At 44.2% G+C, this 24,846-nt stretch overlaps 1 protein-coding gene across 3 annotated transcripts; it reads left to right on the top strand.

Annotated features, from left to right (window-relative positions):
- Positions 1 to 1,704: 1,704 nt before the first annotated feature.
- On the top strand, positions 1,705 to 24,233 carry MXD1 (MAX dimerization protein 1). 3 transcript variants are annotated; one of them, XM_079720830.1, is made up of 6 exons: positions 1,705 to 1,792; positions 2,541 to 2,640; positions 7,491 to 7,520; positions 21,357 to 21,471; positions 23,441 to 23,600; positions 23,842 to 24,233. In XM_079720830.1, exons 1-6 carry the CDS (start codon positions 1,720 to 1,722, stop codon positions 24,081 to 24,083), a joined length of 720 nt encoding a protein of 239 aa, XP_079576956.1. In that variant the 5' UTR covers positions 1,705 to 1,719; the 3' UTR covers positions 24,084 to 24,233. The 3 variants fall into 3 exon arrangements, with proteins under 3 accessions (XP_079576956.1, XP_079576955.1, XP_079576957.1); XM_079720829.1 differs by having other exon boundaries at positions 23,839 to 24,233; XM_079720831.1 differs by lacking the exon at positions 7,491 to 7,520 and having other exon boundaries at positions 23,839 to 24,233.
- The last annotated feature ends 613 nt before the right edge of the window (positions 24,234 to 24,846 follow it).

The raw sequence follows: 24,846 nt of genomic DNA, 5'->3' as shown, positions 1-24,846 counted from the left end.
GCTGAATGGATGTCTAGGAAAGTCATTTAGCTTCTTGGGCATCAGTTTCCTCATGTGCAAAATGTAGATAATTAACCTATCTAATGGGGTTATATTGAGGATTAGCAATAATGTAGGTAAGTTACCTGACAGGCTATTGTTTTCACATATTGGCAACAATAAACTTTTCTAAAAAGCTTTGTTAAATATGTTCATGCTTTACTCATTTCTATATTCAGGACTCTCAGTTTACGAAGAGTTGTATTTCCGTTTCTTAAAATGGAGATGTCAGTATATTAACAAAGTAACTTGGGTCTTGAGATAGCTTAGGGAACGATTCCTAAATAAAGTTTTTAGTTCTACGTACATTTATATTGGTACCACACAAACACCATTCATAGCCGTCTTGAAAAGGAAGGATTATTTTTGCGTGTTCTCCTCTAGAATTAAAAGGGAAGGAAAAACCCCGAAAAAGATTTATGTCAAAGAATCTCAGAATTCATCGCCAATCTGTAGGTACAGGAAGTTTCTGAGCTTTTAAAACCCAGTCGCGTGAGGGAGTAATCAGCCAGTACTTGGGGGCGGGGGTAGTGCCTAGTGCCTTTGGAGAGCTCAGCGCTGTATACAGCCTCCCTATTCCAGCGCTTTCTGAAGAGAGAGAAAAACGCTGGGCAGCGAACACTGGACAGGAGACAGGCTTTTCCCCGAGCCCCTCAGCCACGTGGCGCTCGCCGGAGCCCCAGGCCCACTGCCCTACCGTCGGGCTGTCTGCCGCTCTCCCTTCGGAGAGACTTCGCGGCTGGGCCCTCGACCTCGGGAAGCCTGTAACCTCCGGGTCTCGGCCGGCAGGCCCAGGGATCCAGCCCCGAACCCGAGCGGGGCAGAGCGCCCAGGTGACGCGCGGTGCCAGCTTCCACTCGAGGGACGCCCAGCAGGTCCCCGGAACTTTTCCCCGGAGACAGGTCCCGGCAACAGGTCCGAGGTGGGGTCGGGTGGAGCCGAGCCTGGCGGCGGCCGGTGAATCACCGCCGTCGGCGCCCGGGTCAGCCCTGACGGCCCATGCCAGATCCCGCGAGGAGTAGCCGGGCCGCTGACCACCAGCCATTCAGGGCTCGCTTGCCTGGGGAAAGGTGACGTCATCGTAGCTGGGAGGTGTAGGAAGGTTCCGCCAATGGGAGACAGGCAGAGTGGCTTGCTTTCTGTAGCTCTTGGCCAATACTAACAAAGCAAAAGGGGGCCCGGTTGTCGGTATAGAACCAATGGAAAACAGGGAAGGAGCACGAGGCGGAGTTGCGAATCCTATCACCAATTGGAAAGAGAGGGTGGAGCCCGGGCCTTATCAAGCGTGACCAACCAGCGAGAGGAGCGGACCCTGAGGGGCGGGGCCGTAATGCCTTCCCCCAATCGGACAGGGCCAGAGGCGGGGCATTCTTTGGGGTGCCCAATGAGGAACGCAGCCGAAACGGGCCTGTCAAGAGAAGGGGCTGGGGGCGGGGGGACGGTGAGTCGGGGATAAACACTCCGCGGCGGTGGCGGCTGCTGCTCTTCTTTGGGTTCTGTCACCGTGTCGGTGGTTCCCGGCTCACCGGTCCCCTCCCCCTTCCGGCGAGTGTGGTCGCCAGAGAGCTCCTCTCAGCCCTGCTCTGCGGGGTCCACAGCGGGGCGTGGGTGTCCGGCGGCAGCGGCGGCGAGCCCGTGGGCAGTGGGGGTTGGTCCAGTGGCTCCGGCCCCCGGTGCAGAATGGCGGCGGCGGTTCGGATGAACATCCAGATGCTGCTGGAGGCGGCCGACTACCTGGAGCGGCGGGAGAGAGGTGCTCGGGGACGGGAGGAGTCCGGCCCGAGCGGGGACTGGGGGCTCTGAGGGGCCCAGCCGCAGGTCCGGGTGCCCAACTGCTCCGGGGGTAGTTGGAGGAGCTGAGAGCGCGACCGCGAGCGCTCCCAACCCCTCCAGCTCTCCCCACGCGCGGTCCGAAGGGAGGCCGCCGCTGCCCCAAAGGCAATGAATGGGGGTGGAAAAGGGACCGTTGCCCCGGGGTCCGGAGCGCCGCCCGCTCCGCACCCCGTCGCGAGTGGGGCGCCCGGGGCCCCCTCAGCCGGGCCCTTGGTTTACCTCACTGGGGCTCGTCCCGGCCGGCCCCCAAGTGGGCCTGGCGCCGGGTCTCTCAGACGGAGGAGCAGAGCCTCCTCTGCCCCCGACCCTCCCTCCCGGGCTCTGGCTCCCGGTGTTTGCCCCGCACCTTCGCCTGAGGCTGGTCCCACTTAATACACACCAACCTGCTGGACGTTGCCAGTGGGAAACCCAGGCTCCAGGAGACTTGCTGTGTCTTTCTCAACAATGAGCAGCTGGAATGCTCCTTACACCTGCTCCGCACTGAGGGTATTCACTCAATTAAAAAAAAACCAATCATTGTTCTAAGAATTCCACCTTGCTCCGTTTAATTATTTCCACCATCTTCTTTTAATGAAAAATAAATCAATCTTAAAAAGGAAATACTATGGAGGGGAGAGAGTGTTGAATGTTCGGGGCTCATTCATTAACTGGATCCTCCGGTTTTCTAGAAGCTGAACATGGTTATGCCTCCATGTTACCATACAGTAACAAGGACAGAGATGCCTTAAAACGGAGGAGCAAATCCAAGAAGAATAACAGCAGTAGCAGGTAATTTGGTAAATATTTCCCTTTCTCTTTTAGGTTATACTGTAAATGATACAAACTGCAGAATGGACGTTGCCTGTTGTGATTATAACAGGGTTATAATCATGTAAATGAAGTGGCGATCATGATTCAGTAATATACACATGGTCTTAAGGCGTTGGAGGAAGCCCTTCTATTTGGGTTGAGGGGACTGAAAAGAGAGAAATGGAAATGTTTTCTGTTTCTTTATGAATTTTTTTTAAAACTTAATTTTGCTTTTCTTCCCTTTTGGCACAAAAATCTGTGGAAACTTCAAGTGAGATTAGCAACAGTGACAATATTTTGCCTTCAGAAGTTGCAAATTCAGGGCAAGTTTTCTATAATTGAAAATACTGGACATTATCCACTTTTTACTTTTCATAGTAAAGATTTTATAAACGTGTTAAAGTATTTGACTTGGCATAGGTGATAGGATTTCATATTTGACATGTAAATTAAATACAGTTATGTGTCTGATAATCTTAATTTGTCACTCTATTTATAACAGCAAAGAGGAACGACTGAGGCTAAAACCTGCCTTTTTGGTGATGCAGGAACATATAATATTAAAATATTAACATGCCACAACCCTTTTATGTTAGCCTTGTAGTTCTTGAAATTTGTAAATTTCCCTGGGAAGTAAATACTGGTTAATGGTCAGTGAAATCACATACTAAAACCCTGAATGTACTTCTTGGTACATGTTGAGCACTCCATTAATGCTATTGCACCCTTCTTTTCCCCTCTTTGCCCTTAATATATAAGTTAGCTAGGAAATCTGTTTTTATTAGACTCATTCAATTATACCTTTTATTCCAGTAAATTAAAAACATTGACATTTTCAGCACTGATTTAGAATCCTTATCCGTCTCCCATTCTCATGAAAATTCCCTGCGAGTAACTGTATTTTGTCAGCCTCTGTGGCACAATACAGACTACCGAGAGCCAGAGGTTTCCCACTTAAACCTTAAACTCCCGTGTCCTTGCTGCCTCTTCTGTCCTTGATTCACCCCATTGTTCTTAGCACTGGAAGAACCACAGGATATGAGTGAACAGCATATATGTGCCGAGCTCTTGAATAGGAAGGCACGTGAAGGATGGATCTGTTCATTAGTTGCCTGGTAGTTCTTGAAATTTGTAAATTTCCCTCCCACCTTTAACATTATCTGAAGGTGGTAACAAGTAAAACTGTGCATGAGTACTGACAGCCTTTAAGAAGAAGGTTAATGCTGACTTGTATTATGCAATGGTATACAACAATTTATCTGTGTTGCTTTTTGTTACAGTATTTTTAAAAACTTTTTTGGAAGAACGTTGAAGCCTTTTGGTTTATTTTTCTGGATAAGTGTAGCTCATTTGTTACTTTTATCCTTGTCCACTCATGATTTGAGAGGAATTGCTCACATTAATAGTCAAGGCTTAATCCTTAGCATTCTATTTTTTTCTAAGTTTCACTCTATTTTTTTCAAAGTTTTCACTCTGTTTTTTTCTAAGCTTAATCCTTAGCACTCTGTTTTTCTAAGTTTCACAGGAAAGTTGTTGAGGGGATGTTCAGTGGTGAGGAAAAGAAGGGGATGTTGTTGAAGAGAAGTAGCTTGGCCCCAAAGTTGATTAGGAAAGAAAAATAATGATAGTTGAGAATTTCAATTCAAGAAATAGATTCTTTCTCTTCTCTTTAATATCCAGCTTTATTCCTGGGGAAATGGCTGCAACTCCGGATTTGGGGAAAAACTCTGTTATTTCTGTCAATGGGTTTGGTTTTCTTTCCATGGTTAGAGACCGGAGGCTATCACCGTTGTCCATACTCTTGACTAATAATGAATTTGTGCAATAACTTAAGTGGTGCAAGGATTTCTGAGAGACCATGATTAAACCTGAAGATGGCACCAAGCAAACATATGAAGCAAGAGCAGGTTGTTGTGTTTAAATGTACTCACTTCCTTCATGACCTGTTCAGAATGACCCTTACCTGAGCAGTGAGACATCTCCCCAGAGAATGCAGTTTGACCCCTTGATTTGAATTAGACTTATATCCAAGGCCATATATGGTCAGGATTTTGAACTGAGGTAAGGGCTATAGAAAGTTTACTGCTGGTTTACATAACCATTGGTAACAGTTTATTCTTGTTAATTCAGGTTGAAATGCTGGGCTCTTTGCTTGTAGTGTCTGTGTGGGGGGTACTTTTCCTTGGACAATAAAAAATAAGATTTAGCTACATATCAAACTTCTTGGGAAATGAAAATGCAGATCTTAAGTTTCTCTAGTTGCTTGTTTAAAGAACAAAAACAAATGAAATTGTGAATATTGATTGTCTTGGAATCATCCAGAGAACTACAGGGAGATGGAATCTTTTTTTTTTTCTTTCCTACTGATTTTTGAAATCAGTTACTAAATATTTAGAATTGAAATCCAGAGTTTTTAAAAGTATGTTTTGTTAAATTGGTAAAGCAGGCATTGACATTAATGTGAAAGAGGAAGTTCAGCACTTGCCACCCAGTTCTTTTATGAGACAGTGGCCGTATAGCTGACTTGACAGGGTGAGTCTTTTTTAAACCAAGGACTGGTTTGGCTTAGGTATCTTTTTGTTAGAATATATTTTTAAATGGTGACATTTGACCTTTATCAGTGATTTCAGAGTTATCAAATCTTTTCAGTAATCACATGGAAAATGATTTTGACACAAGGAAGATGATTTTGACACAAAGTATCTGTATATTCTTATGATACTTTAATTTAAAATATAAATGTTTTCCCATCAACAGAGTTGGCAGGCAGTCTCTGAACTGGTCATTTTTTGAACGGCCTGCTTTTTATTAAAGACAAATTCAGTTTCACTAAACCAAATGTACTTCAGTAATGCCCTAGCCATTAGGTATAAGTCCGCTTGTAAAAATCACCATATGTTCAACACTCTTAAGTAATCAGATAAGATCTGTAGTTTCCAAAGCTCTGTTCAAAGTTCGGAAGGTGTTATTATGCTGCTTATGGAATTTGTTAAAAAGGTTATCTTGGGGATTCTGAATTTTTTTATATGTATCTTCAAAGAATCCAGAAATTTTGGGTAAGGGTGCCCTGTGTGCTGCTATTTTTCTATAATCAGAGACCATGCTCTTTTCAAATATCCACCCTTCTCTCCTCCACCACCTTCCCAGAATGGTCCTTGTCTACAGTTAAACAGGGAAATCTGACCAGCTTTCATCATATACTTTCATCCATTTAAAAAAATCTGTCAGGCTTTGAACTTGTTATTCCCTGTTAAAACCAGAATGCCACGTGCTTTAAAGCCAAACGTTTGCAGTTGCAGGCCAGACTCTTGTTAACTGTGATATCCTGATGGCCACTGCAGGAAGTATACCATCAGAAAAATATAACTGAAGAACACTGAGGGATAACCAAGTGAATCAATTTAAAGCTTTTAAGTCAACCAGTTTTAAGGTTCCCATGTCCTTTATCTAGAAAACAAATATTCTAAAATTGAAAATACTGTCATTATCTTATTATTTGTTTTTCCTCATGAATAAAACTTGGCACCCCAGAAGCCTTGTGGAAGAGAAGTTTAGTGCTGGGTTGGAAATTTCCCATTCAAGACTACCCCGCACACACCCCACCCCCAGTCTCTGGTGTGAATGAACTTGGTGGTGGTGCCTCTTGATGTAAATGAGTGGCTGAGCATTCACAGAGGTAGTGTTCCTCCATGATTACTGTGAGAATTTATCTCCTAGGCCCCGTAAGGTTCCACTTAAGGCCCCATAGAGTTCTTGACCTGAGCCAGGGTGTCATCTCTCCTGAACTGATTAGGGTCCAGAGAATTTCCATGAGTAAAGTCAAGATTCAGCTCCTTTATAATGCTGGGAGGTTCCTCAAGTTTATTTATAACTAGTTAGGCATGAGTTGTATGAGAAGGACAATAGCCACATTGACTGATTCCTTATGACTTCTGTGGAAACCTGTCCATAAATCCTTAGACCAGACCTTATATTCAGGGTCAGCTATGAACACACTAAAAGTATGATTTGACATACACCTCCACTTTCATCCAAGACTCTCTAATCACTTTTACAGTTGCCACCTCATTGATCCAGACTTGTTCAGTAGACAACTGGCAGTCATGTTTATTTCCACTTTACAGAGGAGCTAACCGAGGACAGGATGGTAAGGAATTTTATTTCCTTCACAGAACCAGTCGGTGGCAAAGCTGGACTTGAGATTCCCCCCGAAGTGCTGCCTTAACTAGCCTATCATCTTTCTGTTGAGCTGAGTCTTGGAAGCCTCTTTCTGAAATAATTTGGTAGCTCTTCAACAGTAGCATCTTTCAGGAGGTTGTACATGATAAAATAACTTCAGCGAGTAGAAAGATTGAGCGAAGAAGGGTTATTTTTATCCATTTTAAACTGTATCCTATAGTCAAACAACTTAGCGTACAGTTTTGGTGAACAGCACACCTAGAGGCTGCAGGGCTGGGGTGGGGTGCCCCATCTCCACTGCTGCACACTCGGCCTGAAGAGAGCTTTGCGGTGTTATACAGCCCAAATTCACATAGCAGTGTGCGGCTGTTCTCCTCTTTGTGTAAATAGAACCCTCTTATTTCCTTTCTTAAAATGGACTACTTTTCCACTAGGGAATGCATGCCTCTTAGTTTGTCACTTCTCCTTGAACTCTGTTTTAGATCTTTACATTTATCTAATTCCCCAAAGGGACTAATTTCTTTAGTAGAGCCCTTTCTCTGTCTTCTCTCCTACCAACTTGGGAGACAAAGCAGTTAAAATAGTTGTGTTGGTGTTGGAGTAGTCCTTTAAGACAAGAATAATCTTACTTTTATTTTTCCCTCTTTCAGATCGACTCACAATGAAATGGAGAAGAATAGGTGAGTTGTGGGTTCTGGGGGTGGGATGGGGGGAGTTTTGATGTATTCTTTTTTCATTAAGTTGAGACTTAGTTGCGGCTCTTGACTTCCCACACTTAGCATCTGATACAAGAGTTTACTCAGGGCCCTCTAATCAGCACTGCCCGTACATCACTTAGATAGACCCAAAGACAACACCCCCAATCCTCAGCCCCCGCAGCCTGCTCTTCCTGAGCAATGCATTTCTGTATGACTATTCTAAGGCCAAAGCATTTTAGGTCAGAGGCAGTGTTTCTACAAATAGTGCTTTTTAAAAATTACATGCTACTGAATATAATTGGTAGCGCTGTCTTAAATCATGCACACACACAGATATATAGATATAGTTATAGATACACGTACACATACATATGTGTATATGTGTATTTACAGTTCACTTGTGAATAAAGATTCTCAAAAGTCAGGCAAATGTATGCATAGCAGAAATTGGAGATGGTGAGGCGAGGCACTCAGACGAGGCCGGCCACCCTCGCCGGGCTCCATCTTGCCACAAGCTAGAGTTTGTCTCTCACCTAGATCCCCTCTTGATGCTTATTTAAATCTTTATTTTTCAAATGATGTAGCCTAGTCATTCTCAACTCTGGTTGCACATTAGAATCACTTGCAAAGCTTTTACTTTAATGTTTTTAAAAAATATTTTTATATGAAATACATCATACACTCATATACTTGGGGGTAAGAGAACAAATTTTTATTTCTACTGATTTATTTTATTTATTTATTTTTTGTCTCTTGTGGATGCCTTTTTTTTGTTTTGTTTTTTTGGCTGCGTTGGGTCTTCATTGCTGCACTCAGGCTTTCTCTAGTTGCAGCAAGCAGGGGTTACTCTTCGTTGTGGTGCACGGGCTTCTCATTGCAGTGGCTTCTCTTGTTGCAGAGCACAGGCTCTAGGTGTGCGGGCTTCAGCAGTTGTGGCACGTGGGCTCAGTAGTTGTGGCTTGCAGGCTCTAGAGCGCAGGCTCAGTAGTTGTGGCACATGGGCTTAGTTGCTCCGCGGCATGTGGGATCTTCCCAGACCAGGGATCGAACCCGCATCCCCTGAATTGGCAGGTGGATTCTTAACTACTGCGCCACCAGGGAAGTCCCTCTGCTGATTTTATAAAATAACTTTTTGTTATAGAACTTTTCAAATATACAAAAGTAGAGTGAATAATGTAATCAACTCCTATGTATCCATCACCCAGCTTCCACAATTATCAATATTTTACCAATCTTGTATAGTCAAAACCACCCCTCTCTGTGGAGTGTTTTAAAGCACATTTTTTTCTATCTCTAGTAAAGATCTTTAAAAAAAAAAAAAAAGACATAACCACTTGCTTTTACCATACTGAAAAAAAATTAATAATTCTTTGTGAAGCTTTAGGGGAAAAAAAAACAAAAAACACCAATGCTCAGACCTCATCTCTAGCAATTCTGGTTTAATTGGCTTGGGTTGAGAGTCTGCACTAGTATTTTTTTATAAACACTCCCAGGTGATTCTCATATTCAGCCAGGGCTCCAAACCATTTAACAAGCCTCATTCTGGTCTCTGAGCCCCCATCAATTTGAAGTACAGGCTACCCATCCAGATTGAGTGGCTTTCTTGGTGGCCTGCATGAGGAAGATGATATGTAATGATGGTTCTGTAAATATATGTGGTTATTTCATGCAAACCCTCTTTGAAGAGGGAACCTGACTCTGATAGTCAGGATCTGAATGACATGTTTCGTCAGTGAAAGGGCAGACCAGGCCCTGACTAGGAAGGAAAATCTTGGAACGGGGCAAAGATCTAGCATTACTCCACTGTGTGTGTGTGTGTGTGTGTGTGTGTGTGCATGTATGTGTGCACGCGAGCATGTGTGAGAGTGATGGATGCAAGGTGAGTGTGCCTCGCACATATGCTTCTCCCCATCCTTCTTCTCCCCTTTCAATTTCTTTGTGATTGTGACTGACCATGTTTGAAATCAGAGCGTCTTTATGCATTAGGGATTTACGTATCATGAACTGGAAACTCCAAAGTATCTCTTCTGAAGACAGAAAGGTAGTCAGATGTGGCTTCTCTTTCTCATCTTTAGATTCTCTCCCATCTTCCTGCCTCTGGGGTGGACTGGGTAAACTGGGACTATTTCTGCTGAAAAGTCTTCTAGTTCTCCTCCCCCTAGGCATTTTTTTATTATTATTAAAATTTCATCCCTTCAGGTGAGGGCTCTTAGGCTTACTACAGCTTTGTGCCTTTTACCTCTGCAGGAATACCACAGGATGTCAATTTTATCATTTATTTTACTTATTTAAATATTTATTTATTTATTTTGGCTGCGCCGGGTCTTAGTTGCAGCATGCAGACTCTTAGTTCCTATCATTTATTTTAGCAGTTCAAGAATGTTTGTTTTCTGCCTACAGTGTCTTAAGAGCTTGTGCTCAGAACTGGGTACTACTAAGTAAGTTCATACTGGGGTATTAAATCAGCATGGTCTCTATCCTAGAGAAATGTAGTTTGTCTAACGAGAAAGACACAGAAACAGTCTGCACAGGAGGCTGTGGAGGCAAAGTTTCTAGAAAATTGGATTTGAAGTCATCACTGAGCAAGTTGCTTATAATTCAGATTGCTTCCATGTGACCAGTCTACTTTTGCTTATTGAAAGGTTAGTTATCTAGTTTCCTTATTGTCCATTCTTTTTTGGAATTTGGTCTTCTAAGGACTTGAGCATTTTTTCTCTAGTCTAGAGCGTGTGAGCAGAAGAGAAGGAAGTCAGGACTCAAATTTACTTAATTTAACCAAGCACTGGTTGCTGCAGTGCGGGGTGGGGGGAGGGAGGGTTAAAGTTGTTGGGCTCTTCTCCCGTATAGTGTAGCTGCTTAAGATTTTAGGGTTTGGTGGTCCGCTGAACAGCTGCACTTGTAGTCCCCTTGGCTTCAGTAGCTGAATCCTATAAAACAATACCACTTTGCTAAAGGCTAATATACCCTTGCCATTTTTTACCTTAACATCACATTTTTTAAAAAGATTGGCATGGCTCTCAAGAAAACAAAAAAGCAACTGAGGAAAAGAACTTTCAGTAATTGGATTTTTTTTTCTCTTTAATATTGCGAAGTTAATTATACCTGTGTTAGTTTTTTCACACAGAAACCATTTCTGAGGCACGTTAGAGATTCTGGAGAGTTGGTGTGCCTCAGGACTCCACTATGAGAATACTATATTCAACACCACCCATTTAATAATCTTGGCATTGGTGGGAAGATAGAAGAAAAGACTTCTAGAATAGTGGAGGTGGGAGGTGGTGTTGGTGGCAGCAGCGGTATTTTCATTCAATAGACTAGGCATTCGTGGAGCACCAAAGATGCTGGGTGCTAGGTGCTGGGGATCCAGAGCCCACAGAGACCAAGCCCCCAGGGCAGAGGGCTCCGTTTAGTCTCACTGTAGATATGTCTGTCACTTGGCCTGTGCTTCTCTGCATTGTAAGTAATTTTGTGGGTCTAGCCTCCTAAGGAAACACCCTTGGTGAGTGTGTGGTCATTCTTTCTTTTTTTAAAAACTAATCTTGTAGAAAACTTTGAGAAATATAGAAAATCATAGTAAAATTAAATCATCCCTATTCTAGCAGCCCAAGGAAACTAATGGAACTTTGAAATGTATCTTTCCAATTGTTTTTCGGAGAGTAACTTTAAAAATAGTTTAGTGTAGAAAATTGGAAAGTTCAGAAAAGCACAAAGAAAATAAACATTACATGTAATAGACCTTGCAGCAGTAGCAACCGCTAAATTCTATATCCACCTAGACTTTTGTGCATACTTTTTAAAAGTCAATATGGGATTATATAGTAAATAATTTGCTTCTTTTCAAGCTATGTTATGAACATCTTCCAATACCGTTAAATCTCCTTTTCTAACATTACTTTTAGTGAATGCCCAGTATTACATCATATGGATGTGCCATAACTCATATAACCAATCCCCTATTTTAGGTTCTTCCCAGTATTTTTTATTTATTTATTTATTTTATTTATTTTTATTTTTGGCTGTGTTGGGTCTGTTGTGCGCGCGGGCTTTTCTGTAGTTGTGGCGAGCGGGGGCTACCCTTTCTTGTGGTGTGCGGGCTTCTCACTGCAGTGGCCTCTCTTGTTGCGGAGCGCCGGCTCTAGGCGCGTGGGTTTCAGAAGTTGCAGCATGCGGGCTCAGTAGTTGTGGCTTGCGCCTCTAGAGCGCAGGCTCAGTAGTTGTGGTGCACGGGCTTAGTTGCTCTGCGGCATGTGGGATCTTCCCGGACCAGGGCTCAAACCTGTGTCCCCTGCATTGGCAGGCGGACTGTCAACCACTGCACCACCAGGGAAGCCCTTTCCCAGTATTTTGCTAATATAAATGATGCTTGCTTAAACTACCTTATGGGTAATTCTCTGTCCAACATCATAATTCTTTCCTTAGGATAAATGTATAGTTGTGGAATTAATGGTATCCACATTGTTACAGTTTTTGATCTTGACTGCTGGATTGCCCACCAGGTGGGCTATAGGTCATATTTTCCTTGTACCTTCACAAGTTTATATTTTACCTTAAGACTTATGAATTTAATAAGTAAAAAGCAAACAGAAACATACAAACTTGTTTTAATTTGCATTTCTTGTATTACTAGCACAGTTTAACAATTTTCATATCTTTGACAGTTTGTGTATGTGTGAATTGCCTGTTAAATAACCTTTGCCCAATTTTTTACTGAGGAGTTTATATTTTTCTTTATTTTCAAAAGATTCTACTATATGAAGGATATATATGAAAGAGATTGCCTCTTCATGTATCATATAATTGTCCAGTTTGTCATTTACCTTTACAGAATCAGTCTTCTCTCACTATCTGAGAGATTGCTGCCTCTGTTGTATACTAAGTTCTTGCTTATGGCTAAGTCTGGTCCTAGACTTGTTCTTCTGTTCCACTGACCCACCTGCTCTTCCTGTGCCAGCGTACACTGTTTTAATCATTGTGGTTTTATGCACTTCAGGATCTGGTAAAGCAAATCTCTATTCTTCCCTCCTCCTCCTTTTTTTTTTTTTTTTTTCCCCGTACGCGGGCCTCTCACTGTTGCGGCCTCTCCTGTTGCGGAGCACAGGCTCTGGACGCGCAGGCTCAGCGGCCATGGCTCATGGGCCCAGCCGCTCCGCAGCATGTGGGATCTTCCTGGACCGGGGCACGAACCCGCGTCCCCTGCATCGGCAGGCGGACTCTCAACCACTGCGCCACCAGGGAAGCCCCCTCCTCCTTTTTTTATTTTACTATGTTCTTAGCTCTTTTCACCAGTTTATTTTTCCTGATGAATTTTGTAGTCAGTCCTTCAATTCTCCATACCCCAAACTCTTTTGGGGATTTTCAAAATCCAAATTAAATAATTCCAATATAAATTAACCTTTAAAAGTTCACGTTGACATCTTAGAGCTTTCCATCCAGGATTTGGCGTGTGTGTTCATTTATTCAGATCTCTTTTCTGTCTCTAAGTAAAGTTTTTTGGTGTTTCCTTATAGATCTTGCACATTTCTTGTAAAAGGTATTCCTGGGTTTATTTGTATATATTTTAAAATTGCTATTGGTTTCCCATTGTAATTACTGGTTAATTATTGTTGGGATGTGGGAAGCCTTTTAGTCTTTGGTTGTTGTTATATGCCCTTTATTGATGATAATTCTGCTGTTTCCTTTCCTTAGCTGGGAACTCCTCTTGTTTGAATTCCTTTCAGTAAGCCACTCAGCAAATGGAGGCTGAGTGAACACATATACGCTGCAGCCAGTGGGTCAGGAGTCAGGTGCTTGAATGGGCTCCTTTTCAAAAGAAGGTTCTAGTATCTCCTTTAATTATAGACACTCGTTTTTCTGGAATGGTACATATGCAGGCCTTTCTGGAATTAGGCAGCTGGTCTAGAGAGATTACCTCTGCCAGAGTCTTATGACCCTATGACAAAAGATTTTTTTGTGTGCTCTGTGAGGAGGATTCAGCAGCCTGATCTAAGCTGTTGTTTTCATCTGATCAAACAGTATTTCAGTGGCATCTGGTCTGTCATGAGAAACCATTCCAGTCAGGTCTCTTCTGGCACGATATTCTAATTGATTGCAGTTCCCTAGAGTGGTTTCTCTTGGGTCTTGTTTTTCAAGTGGCCAAACTCCTTATGTCGGAAGGGGTAGGGTCCTGAGTTGTGGTGTGCATTGCACCACTCTTACCGCTTCTGAACGCCCTTGACCACATTCAGATTTCACTCTAGGATGTTGTAATAAATCCACATTGCTTTGTTGCCACACGGGGCTAAGGGCATGGCCTGGTTATTACGAAGGAAGAATATAGGTATTAGTGTGGTCTATGGTGGCGGTGTGGAGGCGCACACTGATTTGTACTACTAGAATCCATCTTTCCTGGACGGTACCTCTTGGAAGAACGTGAAGAAGAGACATGCTGGTTATTTAACCAATTTCCAATCCCCTACAGGGAACACTGGAGGCACTGCCTGACTTTTTGTCACAGACATTAATAGTCAAAGGGTGAGACAGAGCTAGCAAGTACTAATCATAATCTGTATTTTGTATTTTTTTTAATTGGGCTCTAGAAAGGAAATATGAAATATATACTTATGTATTTAATACTTTAATAAAGAAGTGACTTTATTACTTTAAAATGTAGCCACCATGAATTGCTGTTTCCACATTGCTCACTGAGTGCCGTGTTCCCATACAGTAAGCATATGACTATCTTTGTATATTTTACAAAGATTACGATCACAGTTACGAGAAATCTTCAAACCTTCCAAGGTTCCACCTAAGTCGGTAATAATGATGCACTTGGCAGTTATTTATAAAGGGTCCATTTTAGAAAAAGGAGAGTACTTTTCTTCCTCAGAGAGTAACTTGTAGTCTTCCCCTGGATTTTTTGTTTAACCCAGTAAGGCTTTGTTCTCAACCCAAAATCTGGAGAAGGTTATGATCTCTGTGACCTATAATCACTTGTAGGGAGTAATTTTTTGACCCGTTAAGATTTGTTTCTTCTTAGTCTGTACTAAATATCCCTTTTTTAAAATCACTATACAGCTCATACATACCCATATCTGAAATTATTTTTATTCAACCTCCAATTATCCTGTAGGATTTACAAAGCTATTTAATTGGCTAAATCTGTGTCCACACAAAGATAGGAGAGGAAATAGATATTGTTTATGCAACTCTTCTTTTCTTCTTTGGAAATAATCTTAGGCCCAATTTTAATGGAAACTAGTACTCAGTGAGGTCCAGTGTATCATGTTCATTAAGTAGGGCTTTCCTCAAAGAGAAGGGACATGAATTACCAAAGAGATCAGATTCTACTCTTAGGTCAGCATCTGCAAGTGCGTTATTATTTCTAGGCTCCAGTGGGTTAACACGAAATAAAAGACTTGGTCATTTCCGTTATTTGGTAATGAAAGAAGCAGAACATTTAAATACGTAGCAGGTCTGCAGCACGCGAATGAACGAATGAATGAATGTGATCTGTTTGGAAAGGAAAAAAAGCTTCTGATAGGCTATGAAAGCTTGAAAACCTTTATGGAGAAGTTAAGTCAAACAAGATGTGGATGAGGGAAAAGAAAGAATATGTTTGTTAGAGGGCAAAGGGGAGCCCATTCTAGAACTTTCAGTGGGAGCTGATATTTGTCATGGTCTGAAGGTAGCTCATATAAATAATTCTGCAATAATTTGTTTCCATGTTTAATCACTCCAGCTAAACTTTAACCTTTAAACTTTTACCTTCAAGGCAGGGACTTGGTCTTACTCAACATCGTATCCCCAGCACCTAGGAAGGTGGCAGTATGTAGTAATCCTTTGAGAAATGCTAGTGGAATAAATGAATGAAAGAGCCAAGAGTATATTTCAAGATTTCCACCTGCGAACCTAATTACTTATCTCCCCTTTTAACTGGCTGCCCTACTGTTGGCTCTGCCCCAACCTGATTCTTTTTTGTCATATGCTTCACTGTGAAAATCTGACGGAGAGAGTTCAGTTACATCTTCAATAAAGAAGAGTCATATCTGATAACAGTGGCTCCCTCACAATACAGACAAAGACAGACAGACACACACCTGATTTCATACCATTCCTGGTCTTGACTGAATCCAAGTCAGGAAGAACTTTAGGGACGACAGAGTAAACTCAGGAACACTGTCTGCAGATAGCATAATCTCTACCTGTAATCTCACTTTTTTTGTTGCATCTTTCTCCCAATTTACAAATCTGCTGGCCTGAGAGAGAGAGAGGTGTGGATAAAATCAAAGAAGCTTGAGTCTGGGGACTTCCCTGGTGGTCTAGTGGTTAAGACTTAGTGCTTCTACTGCAGGGGGTGCGGGTTTGATCCCTGGTCAGAGAACTAAGATCCCGCATGCCACGTGGCGCGGCAAAAAAAAAATCTTGAGTCTGGAGGCAGAGATATAAAGAGCAGCCTTCAGAATTGTCTGAGAGCGCACTGGTGAGCCCCGGTGCCGTCCGTCAGTGCCAAAGCTCGGGTCGGGGTGGCACCTCCAATAGCCCAGAGCCCACTTCACTGATGACCTCCTTCACTTGTATATTAATTTGCTGTACTTCATGGCTGACAAGAGTGAAGGAAAACTAACAACAGAACTGTGAGGTATCCAAATATACTTTATATTTAAATCTTTAATATATTTGGAATTTATTTTGATGTTAATCTCCCCACTCCCCTGCCATTTTCTGAATAATCTGGGCTTTCTCCAAGGATTTGCAGTGTTAGCTCCATTATATGCTAAATTCATATCTATTCCTAAAGTCTGTTCCTGGGAATTTTTTCTTCTCTTCCTTTGACTTGTCCATCTTTTCCTGTATTAGTATATTCTGTTTTTAATTACTGCAGCTTTATAATACAATTTAATAACTGGTACCGAACAATCCTCTTCATTCTTCTTTTTCAAAAATTTTGGAGGTCTCTCACACAGTTATTCTTCTAGATGAGGTTTAGACTAATTTCCCAGCATTAAAAAGATTACGGTTGGGATTTTTTTCTCTTGGTATTATGTTAAATTTGTAGACAAACTTGGGTAACATTGACATTTTTACTTTGAGGGTTCATATCTAGGAAAGTGCTGTTTTTTCCATTTATTCAGATTTTCTTATGTCTCTCTGCAAAGTTTTATAGTTTTCTTCCCAGAGATCCTTCCCAAACTCTTTTTTTTTTTTTTTTTTCTTGCGGTACGTGGGCCTCTCACTGTTGTGGCCTCTCCCGTTGTGGAGCACAGGCTCCGGACGCGCAGGCTCAGCGGCCATGGCTCACGGGCCCAGCTGCTCCGCAGCACGTGGGATCCTCCCGGACCGGGGCACAAACCCACGTCCCCTGCATCGGCAGGCGGACTCTCAACCACTACGCCACCAGGGAAGCCCCCCAAACTCTTTTAAGTTTGTTCTTAGACATGCTTTCCTTTCTTCTTGCTATTGTGCATGAGATATTTTAGGTTCTCTGGGTATGGATAACACATCCAGAGATGTGCTTGGATTTCCAAGGTCAATACATATCTGCCCCAATTTTTATTTTCTTTTGACCATCACAGTAGAGATGCAGGCAGGGGTCTCGGTGTGCTTCAGATGCTTCCCTCCCAACCTTGGAGTCCTTTCTAGGCCTGCCTCTACACGATGGGGGTGGCTCCAAAGGAGTCTTTCCTTTAGCATGGGTTAGCATTATAAAGTCCTTGCTGATTTTTAAACGTAAAAAAATAATACCTTTAGCATAAGCAAGATCTTAATTTCCATAGAAAATGGGTTAGATTTTCCATTAAATCTTTTAATGACAAAAGATGTCAGTTTTCTTTAAGGGAGAGTTTAGTGAATTTGGATTTTACGAGATAGCCTCTATTTACCCAGTGAGATACTCTTGAGTTCCCTGTTGATTTTGAAAGGAATATGATAGGGTTATAATTATCTGTGTTTGCTCCCAGCAATTATCCTTCCTCAAAGGAAGCTAGAGTTGAAAGAATGACTGCTGCCACATACAGAGCACTTCATGTCAGACCCTGGTCAGGGGCTTCCACACCCTGTCTCAGTTAATACTCAACAACAGCCCTGGCAGGGAGGCATTGTCATCGTCCCTCTACTGCCAAGGAAACAGATGCTACATGGAGTTAAGTAATTTGCTCAAGGCTACACAGGAAATAAGTGGCAAGGCCAGGACCCCAAACTTTTACCCTTAATCACTACACTAATATTTGGTTGTATAGTGACTGACAGATTCAGAATATAAAAATAATTAAAAACAAAAATAAATAAAATTTGAGATACTAAAAAGAAAAAACAAAAAAAAAGCTTACTGAAGAGAAGCTCTAGTTTGTATCTAGTTTAATTATCATAGGCCACACTTGATTCTGAGCATCACTGACTGTAGCTCAAAGATTGGTTTCTGTGTGCTACCGGAGACCAAAGGTATATCAGCGCATTCAGAGTAAGGAGAGTGATATTTCTGAAGAATCAGCGGGTGAGGTTGGTCAAAGTCCATTGGATCAGCGTGAAGAGATGAGGCAGTTGGGGCAGGAGGGAGCAGGACTTGACTACCCTTCTCTGCTGCCAGTGGGGAGCTGGGAGGCAGCTCTTGACAACGGGGGGAGCTCTGCCTGAATATGTGATGAGAGGGGATCCAAGCAGGGGTCAGATGCGGGTACCAGGTGGCTTCCTGTTGAGGAAATGTAGCAAAAACCCCTGCTAGTTCCTGAAAGAGGGGTTAGGCCTGGTTCACAGTGGGACAGCAGGCTCCTTCTAGAAGGTCAGAGCCCTGGGCACGGGCGTGGTCGGGACTGAGGACAGAGAGCTGAGACAGGAGCTTGTTCCACTTGTTTGGGACCTGGGCACTCCATGGGTGCTCACGGCTGGCTGAAGGATTCCGGATCCCGGCCTGGGGTAGAGGTGGGTGGGGTGTGTCTCAGGCTTGAGGCCCCTCAGTGGGAGCTGCTACAGAGGGGTCTGTTTGCTTTTTTGTCTGGTTCAGGAATTGAACTTCACTATCATATCATGGAACTGAGCCTGCTTCACATACCTCATCCCTCCCCTGAGGGTGGCCCAGGCACCAGCCAAGGGATGTGTCTGCAGGTGGGCGGCAGGCGGGCAGGGCAGGCATCAGGCTGGAGCAGTGAGGTGCTGGAGCGGGCCGAGGCAGGCACTGCCAAAGATACAAGTTGGCTTTGAATCTCTACGAGAATCCAGAAAGCACCGTGCTCCCATTTCCATAAAACTAGGTCAGAAAACACTGAATGAACATGTTTTAGCCTAAACTTGCAGTAGTCACATGGCTTATTTCAAGTTTCACAACTGGGAGTGTTCTTTGGAAACCCACATTTGGGTAGTGAAAATTGTACTTTCTGGGCTAGACTCCCTGAGTAACTAGAAATGATGATGCATGGAAAGATGACTTTATTATTTTTATCAGTAGACAAACTTCCTTAAAAATTTACATACTCATATCTGTAGATAAACCCACATCATAAAAGGACTAATATGACACTGTTCTGAATCATGTAGTCTTTGCAACGAGCAGGCTGAAAAATGTCTAAATCTAATTTTAATTTTTGAACTTTTTTTAAAACTTGACAGTCTGTAAACTTTGTAGTGAGAATAACTACTTGTGACGAATCATACATTCTCATGGTGTTTCTAATAACATGATCTATTTTCATGGCTCTTTGTGAAGAATATTATCCAAGGTGAACAAGTACCTTTTATACACAAATTCTGTTTTTGTTTTTTTCTCCTCATGTAGTAGTTGGAGGAGCAAACCTCTAATGTGACTCTTTGCTGGTGGCCATTCCATGTGGGCAGGTTTTCAGAGCAAGCGGAAGTCTTGTAAAATAGTAAGGCTCTTGTACCACTACCTCTTCCTAGCTCAGGAGTGAATGCTGGACTTCTCTAGCTTGCCAGGGCTTAGGGGACCTTGGAGAGTCTAGGACAACCTCAAGAGCCAGAAGAGGAAGGAGGCTGAGAAGCAGGTGAGGTGAGGGCTCAGAACCACTTGTTGGGTTTGCCTTGGGGGAACCTCCTGAAGTCTTGATGTGAAGGGTGTGAATTGACTGCCTTGGTCAATATCAGGCATATTGACCTGTATTTGAGCTTTCTGAAGCAGTTTTCTTCTTTCGATCCCAACCTTTGCTAATGCGGTGAAATTTTTAGGAGGGAAAAAAGAGCAAACTGAGCTTTCCGGTTGTCTCCCAGTTCAGCTGGAGGATAGCCTCCCAGGCTCCCAGGAGCTCTTCTCCAGGTTGCCGTGGGGACGAGCAGTGGACATGTACCTAAAACCCCAGGACCCTGAGCACTACTGAAGGCGCAGAGACATAGCAGAGATGGACTCTGCCCCGAGAAGCTTGAAGTCTAGTGGACTAGACGACACCATCCACGCGGCAAGCGTGCATTAAGCCGATGGGAGGGGAAGGCACCAAGGCAACCCAGCAGTGGTTAAGTTGTGGCCCCGTCTTTCTAAGGAGTTGGCAATGAATGGTTAAGTCACAAATATCAAAAAATTCAGGCAGAACAGTGAATTTCCCAATGAATAGGATAAACAAATACGTACTCAGAAAGTGGAGGAAGCACTGTGGACTGGAATGGCCTGTGAAGACTTGAAGGAGGTGGTGAGCTGAAGCAGAAACTCTGAATCTTGGCTGTTTCTCACATTCACAGAATCTGCTAGCCTCTAGGATATAGCCTAAACCAAGGTTTCAGTGAAGTATTAATTTCCAAAATTTTAGGGACTCTTGTGCTTCTGGTCAGTCTGTACTAAATGCGCTCTCCCCGGTGGGTCTCCGTGGCTTCTGCCTCGTGCCGCCGTCTTCCCGCTCTGCCCCGTTGGGACATTCTGCCACACTGCAAGACCTGTTGGTGGTTCTCTCCAGCTGTCAGCATGCTTGTTAGTAGAGCAATACCACTGATGGGCATTTTCCTTGTTTCTAAAAAATGCATCTAACTTTTTGAATCGTTGAAGGATGAAAAAGTATAACAAATTATTCAGTAAAAACTATCCCCCCTTTCCTTGTCCCTGTTCGACTAGCCTCTGACTCCTTTCTGCCCACCCACTGTTACTAGTTTCTTATGTATCATTCCAAGCTTTCTTTATGTCATACAAGAAAACATGCCTTTAGATAATTATTTTTCCTCCATTTTTACCCAAAGATGTAGCATGTTGTATGTACAGTTTGGTATCTGGTTTTTCTTTACTTAACAGTATATCTGAACGTTCTTTCCTCATAGTACATAGAGTACATTTTCATTCTCTTTCATAGCTGCATAGTACTCCACTGTGTGGATATACCATACTTTATTTGATCAGTTCCCTATTGATGATGAGTTGGGTTGTTTTAATCTTTGCTATTACAAATAAAGTTGTAATGAATAACCATACACATTTGTCATTCACATGGGTAAATATTATATACAGCAAGATATAGTTGTAGTGATTTAGTGGTCCTGAAAGGGGAAAGAACAGTATGGGTTCAAAGGATTCTCTCACTGGCATGTCATTACTTTCTGAACTTGGATGTTCTGTAGGTCACATCATAACCCAGAAACCTGGAGATAACCTGATTCATGTGCTTAATAATAGTAGATATGAGTCTCTACCCCTTCATGCATATTATAGACTTAACTTTAGGAAACCATGGATTTTGCTTTTCCTTGGTTTTTACCAGAGTTGTATAATTTCAAAAGATGTCCACTTGGCTGGAAGTCACTGGTGGCCTTTGCCATCACTGGGCTGGGCGACTTCATACTCTGTTTGAGCTTGTTCTCCCGGGTGACTGCCGGCTGGCTTTGAGAGTCTCCAATGCTACTGTGATCTTGTTTTTGTAGACGGGCCCACCTTCGCTTGTGCCTGGAAAAGTTGAAGGGGCTGGTGCCACTTGGTCCAGAATCAAATCGACACACTACACTGAGTTTATTAACAAGAGCCAAATTGCACATAAAGGTAAGTGCATCCTGCGATGCCTTTTTGTCTTTACCTGCCCAGTGAGGGTTTGTTTGTTGTTATGAGGGACAGCAGATGTCTGTCTCCAGGACAGTTCTCTCCTCTGAACTCCTCCAACTCCATCCAAGTCAGCGTCTTGGATGACTCACAGACTCAACATGTCCAGAACCCAACTGAGTAGTTCTCACCCCTGTGCGCTAGAAGTTAAATGTCCATCCAACTATCCATCTCATGTACAGGCCAGAAACTCAGGGTCATCCTTGCTGCTGATGATCATCTTGCTCCTTAGCCACGTGTCTCCAAGACTTACCTATGTCACAGCTTGCTGTATTTCCATAAAGTCCATCATGTACCGTAGTAAACTCCTCAGAGGCCTCCTCCAAGCTAATCTCCAGGCTTCCCAGGAGCAATCCTGCCAAAGCTCAAATCAACATGTCACCACATTTAAAAGTCTTCCGTTGGGCTTCCCTGGTGGCGCAGTGGTTGAGAGTCCGCCTGTCGATGCAGGGGACACGGGTTCGTGCCCCGGTCTGGGAAGATCCCACATGCCATGGAGCGGCTGGGCCCATGAGCCATGGCCGCTGAGCCTGCGCGTCCAGAGCCTGTGCTCCACAACGGGAGAGGCCACAACAGTGAGAGGCCAGTGTACCGCCAAAAAAAAAAAAAAGTCTTCCGTGGCTCAGGACACACTGTATGACCAGGCCTGCCCAACCCGGCCCTCCCCTGCCTTTGCAGCAGCAGCTTGTGCCAGAGGCTCCCCTCTCTGCCTCGGCCCTTCTTTCAGTCCCTTGCACTTGTCAGGCTTTCTCACCACAGGGCCTTTGTACATGCTGTTCCCTCTGCTTGGTACTCTTTCCCCTCCCTTCTTCACCTAGTTAACTTCTTGTCATCCTTCAGACCTCAGCACAGGTATCACCGTGCGGGGAAACCTTCCCTAACTTAGGTCACCTCCTTCCTGCGACAGATGGTCCTTATTATTACTGGATCTCTCTCTCTCTTAGCACTTATCACAGTTGACACCTGACCATGGCTTGTGTGACTATTTGGTTGTCTCTGTCCATGCTGTTAGAGTATGGACAAAGGAGGGGACCAGATCTTTGTGTTCACCTTGTATTTCTAGCACCTCCCGGAGGGTCTGAAACAGAGTCAGCACTCAGTATATGGCTGGAATAGCAAAGGGTAACTCCTGAGAGCCACAGCCACAATCACTGTTCAGCATGTTTTTATAGTCAGAGTCATAGCTGGACACGTGTCACTTGAACTATGGTTAATAGCCTTGCATACATGGCAATTGTAGGAGGGAAAAGAACCTCTGTTTAGAGCAAAACAACCACAGTTACACAGTCTTCAGAATTATCTGAAGAATTATCTGAGAAGCTAGAGAACAGATTTGTAAAAACAAAATGATCTATGGAAATGTGTTTTTTAAGCTCTTATTTGGACAATTTAGAATCAGGACTTCAAAAGGGAATATTATTCCTGCCAACAGACAGAAGTTAAATGAGGTTTGGCATGACGCAAAAAAAAGCGCCTATGTAATTGGGACACATACTTGAATAAACATACTTCTAAAGGAAAGTCTGTTTCTTAAGCGCCTGTCACACGCAGTGCTCTAGCTCAGGGAGTAGGTGTTTGGGGCGTCACCACAGACAAGGGAGACCAGGTTGGGTGTTCCTGCTACAGTGTTTCCACTATCACAGTTGAGGGGTGCTGGACACTAGAGTGTCAGCTCACCCTGGAAGCCATGCGACAGTGCAGGTTCCAGGGTGTTGTCGATGCTGAAAAAGTTAGATGTAGACAGGAGTCACCGGCCAGGCAGCTTCCTGTCCCTGTGAGAAGCTTGACAAGGGACACAGCAAATGGCTTCTGAGGAAAACTGCCGTATTTCCCCGCAAGGCAGGGAGGTGCAGGGTCATACCAATTTTGAAATCTGCCTGTGCCCTTCAACAACTACCCCTTTGACCTGCAGAAACTTGAAGACTGTGACAGAAAAGCCATTCACCAAATAGACCAGCTTCAGCGAGAGCAGCGACACCTGAAGAGGCAGCTGGAGCAGCTGGGCATCGAGAGGATACGGACGGACAGCACCGGCTCCACGGTCTCCTCGGAGCGCTCCGACTCCGACAGGGGTGAGCCCCCCCGAGCCCGCATCCTCAGGCCCCTCCCCAGCCCCCTGCCGCCTGCCAGAGGCGGAGCCGAGGGGAAGCTGAGAACCCCCGTGACTCGGAGAAGTCGAGGGGCGTGGCCTGCAGGGACAGGCGCCCTTTCCTGCAGCGGTTAGGCACCGCGGCCAAGGAGGGGCCCGGCCGAGTCGCTTGGCCCGTCCGAAGCAGGCCTTCACCACGCTCTGTCTCGTCCTTCCCACAGAAGAGATCGACGTGGACGTCGAAAGCACAGACGATCTCACGGGCGACCTGGACTGGTGCAGCAGCAGCGTGAGCGACTCGGACGAGCGCGGAAGCATGCAGAGCCTGGGCAGTGATGAGGGCTACTCCAGCTCCAGCATCAAGAGAAGAAAGCTCCAGGAGGGTCACAAGACGCGTCTTGGTCTCAAGGAGAGCGTGGTCACTTCGGCTGCCGCCCGGATGGTCCCGCCCGTCGGCTCCCATTGATTAGGTAGCGTATCGGGCCTGCCCACAATTCCCTCGCCCGTCAGCTTTCATGTTCCACCGTCACCAAAAGCAGCTGTGCAAAAGTTGTCAAGGAAGTGCTTAGGAGTGTGGGTTTCTTTTTTTTCTTTCTGTCTTTTTCTTTTTCTTTTATCCCCGATCCCCATCTTGAATGGGGTTGAGCGGGCCCCCGCGCCTGCTGGCGTAGGGTAGGCACCCGCTGAGCCAGTCAGTGCAGCCTGGACACCTGAGGGCGTCACAGACCCGTTACTGCTCAGTCTGGGGTGGCTGAATGCCACTCGCCCCTCTTAGAAGTTGGGGCACGCTGACCAGGATTGTGGGTTTCTGACTGCATCCTCTAGCTTCTCTCTTTCTCTCCATAAAAATTAGTCTCTGACAGACTGTACATTCCAATCACTTTGAAGCACCCAAGAATTCTTAGACGGGATAAGCACTTACTCACATCTCGGCGATTTCCCCCTCTTATTTACTGTCCCCGTGTAGTCTACCAGACCTTCCTTGAAGTTTTCTGGCTTCCTCTGTGACTTGCCTAGCGGAAATGTCCGAATGTGTCTTGTGCTTAGGAAACTGAAGGAAACAAACTTTTAAAGTTGAGATCCTGATCTCGGAACTCCAAAGTAAGCTTTGAAAGTGGGATTTAAGAGCGCTTAACCATGGCCCTCACCGCCTGTGAGCAGGCAGGAATACCTCCAGAAAACACACCCTTCACACATGTCCCGCGCCAACGCCCCCGACCCGCGTGTGG

Source organism: Hyperoodon ampullatus, assembly GCF_949752795.1.
Source record: "Hyperoodon ampullatus genome assembly, chromosome: 15".
Lineage (NCBI taxonomy): Eukaryota > Metazoa > Chordata > Mammalia > Artiodactyla > Ziphiidae > Hyperoodon > Hyperoodon ampullatus.
Note: the sequence above shows the minus strand (reverse complement) of the source record. Positions and strands in the feature narration are given on the sequence as shown.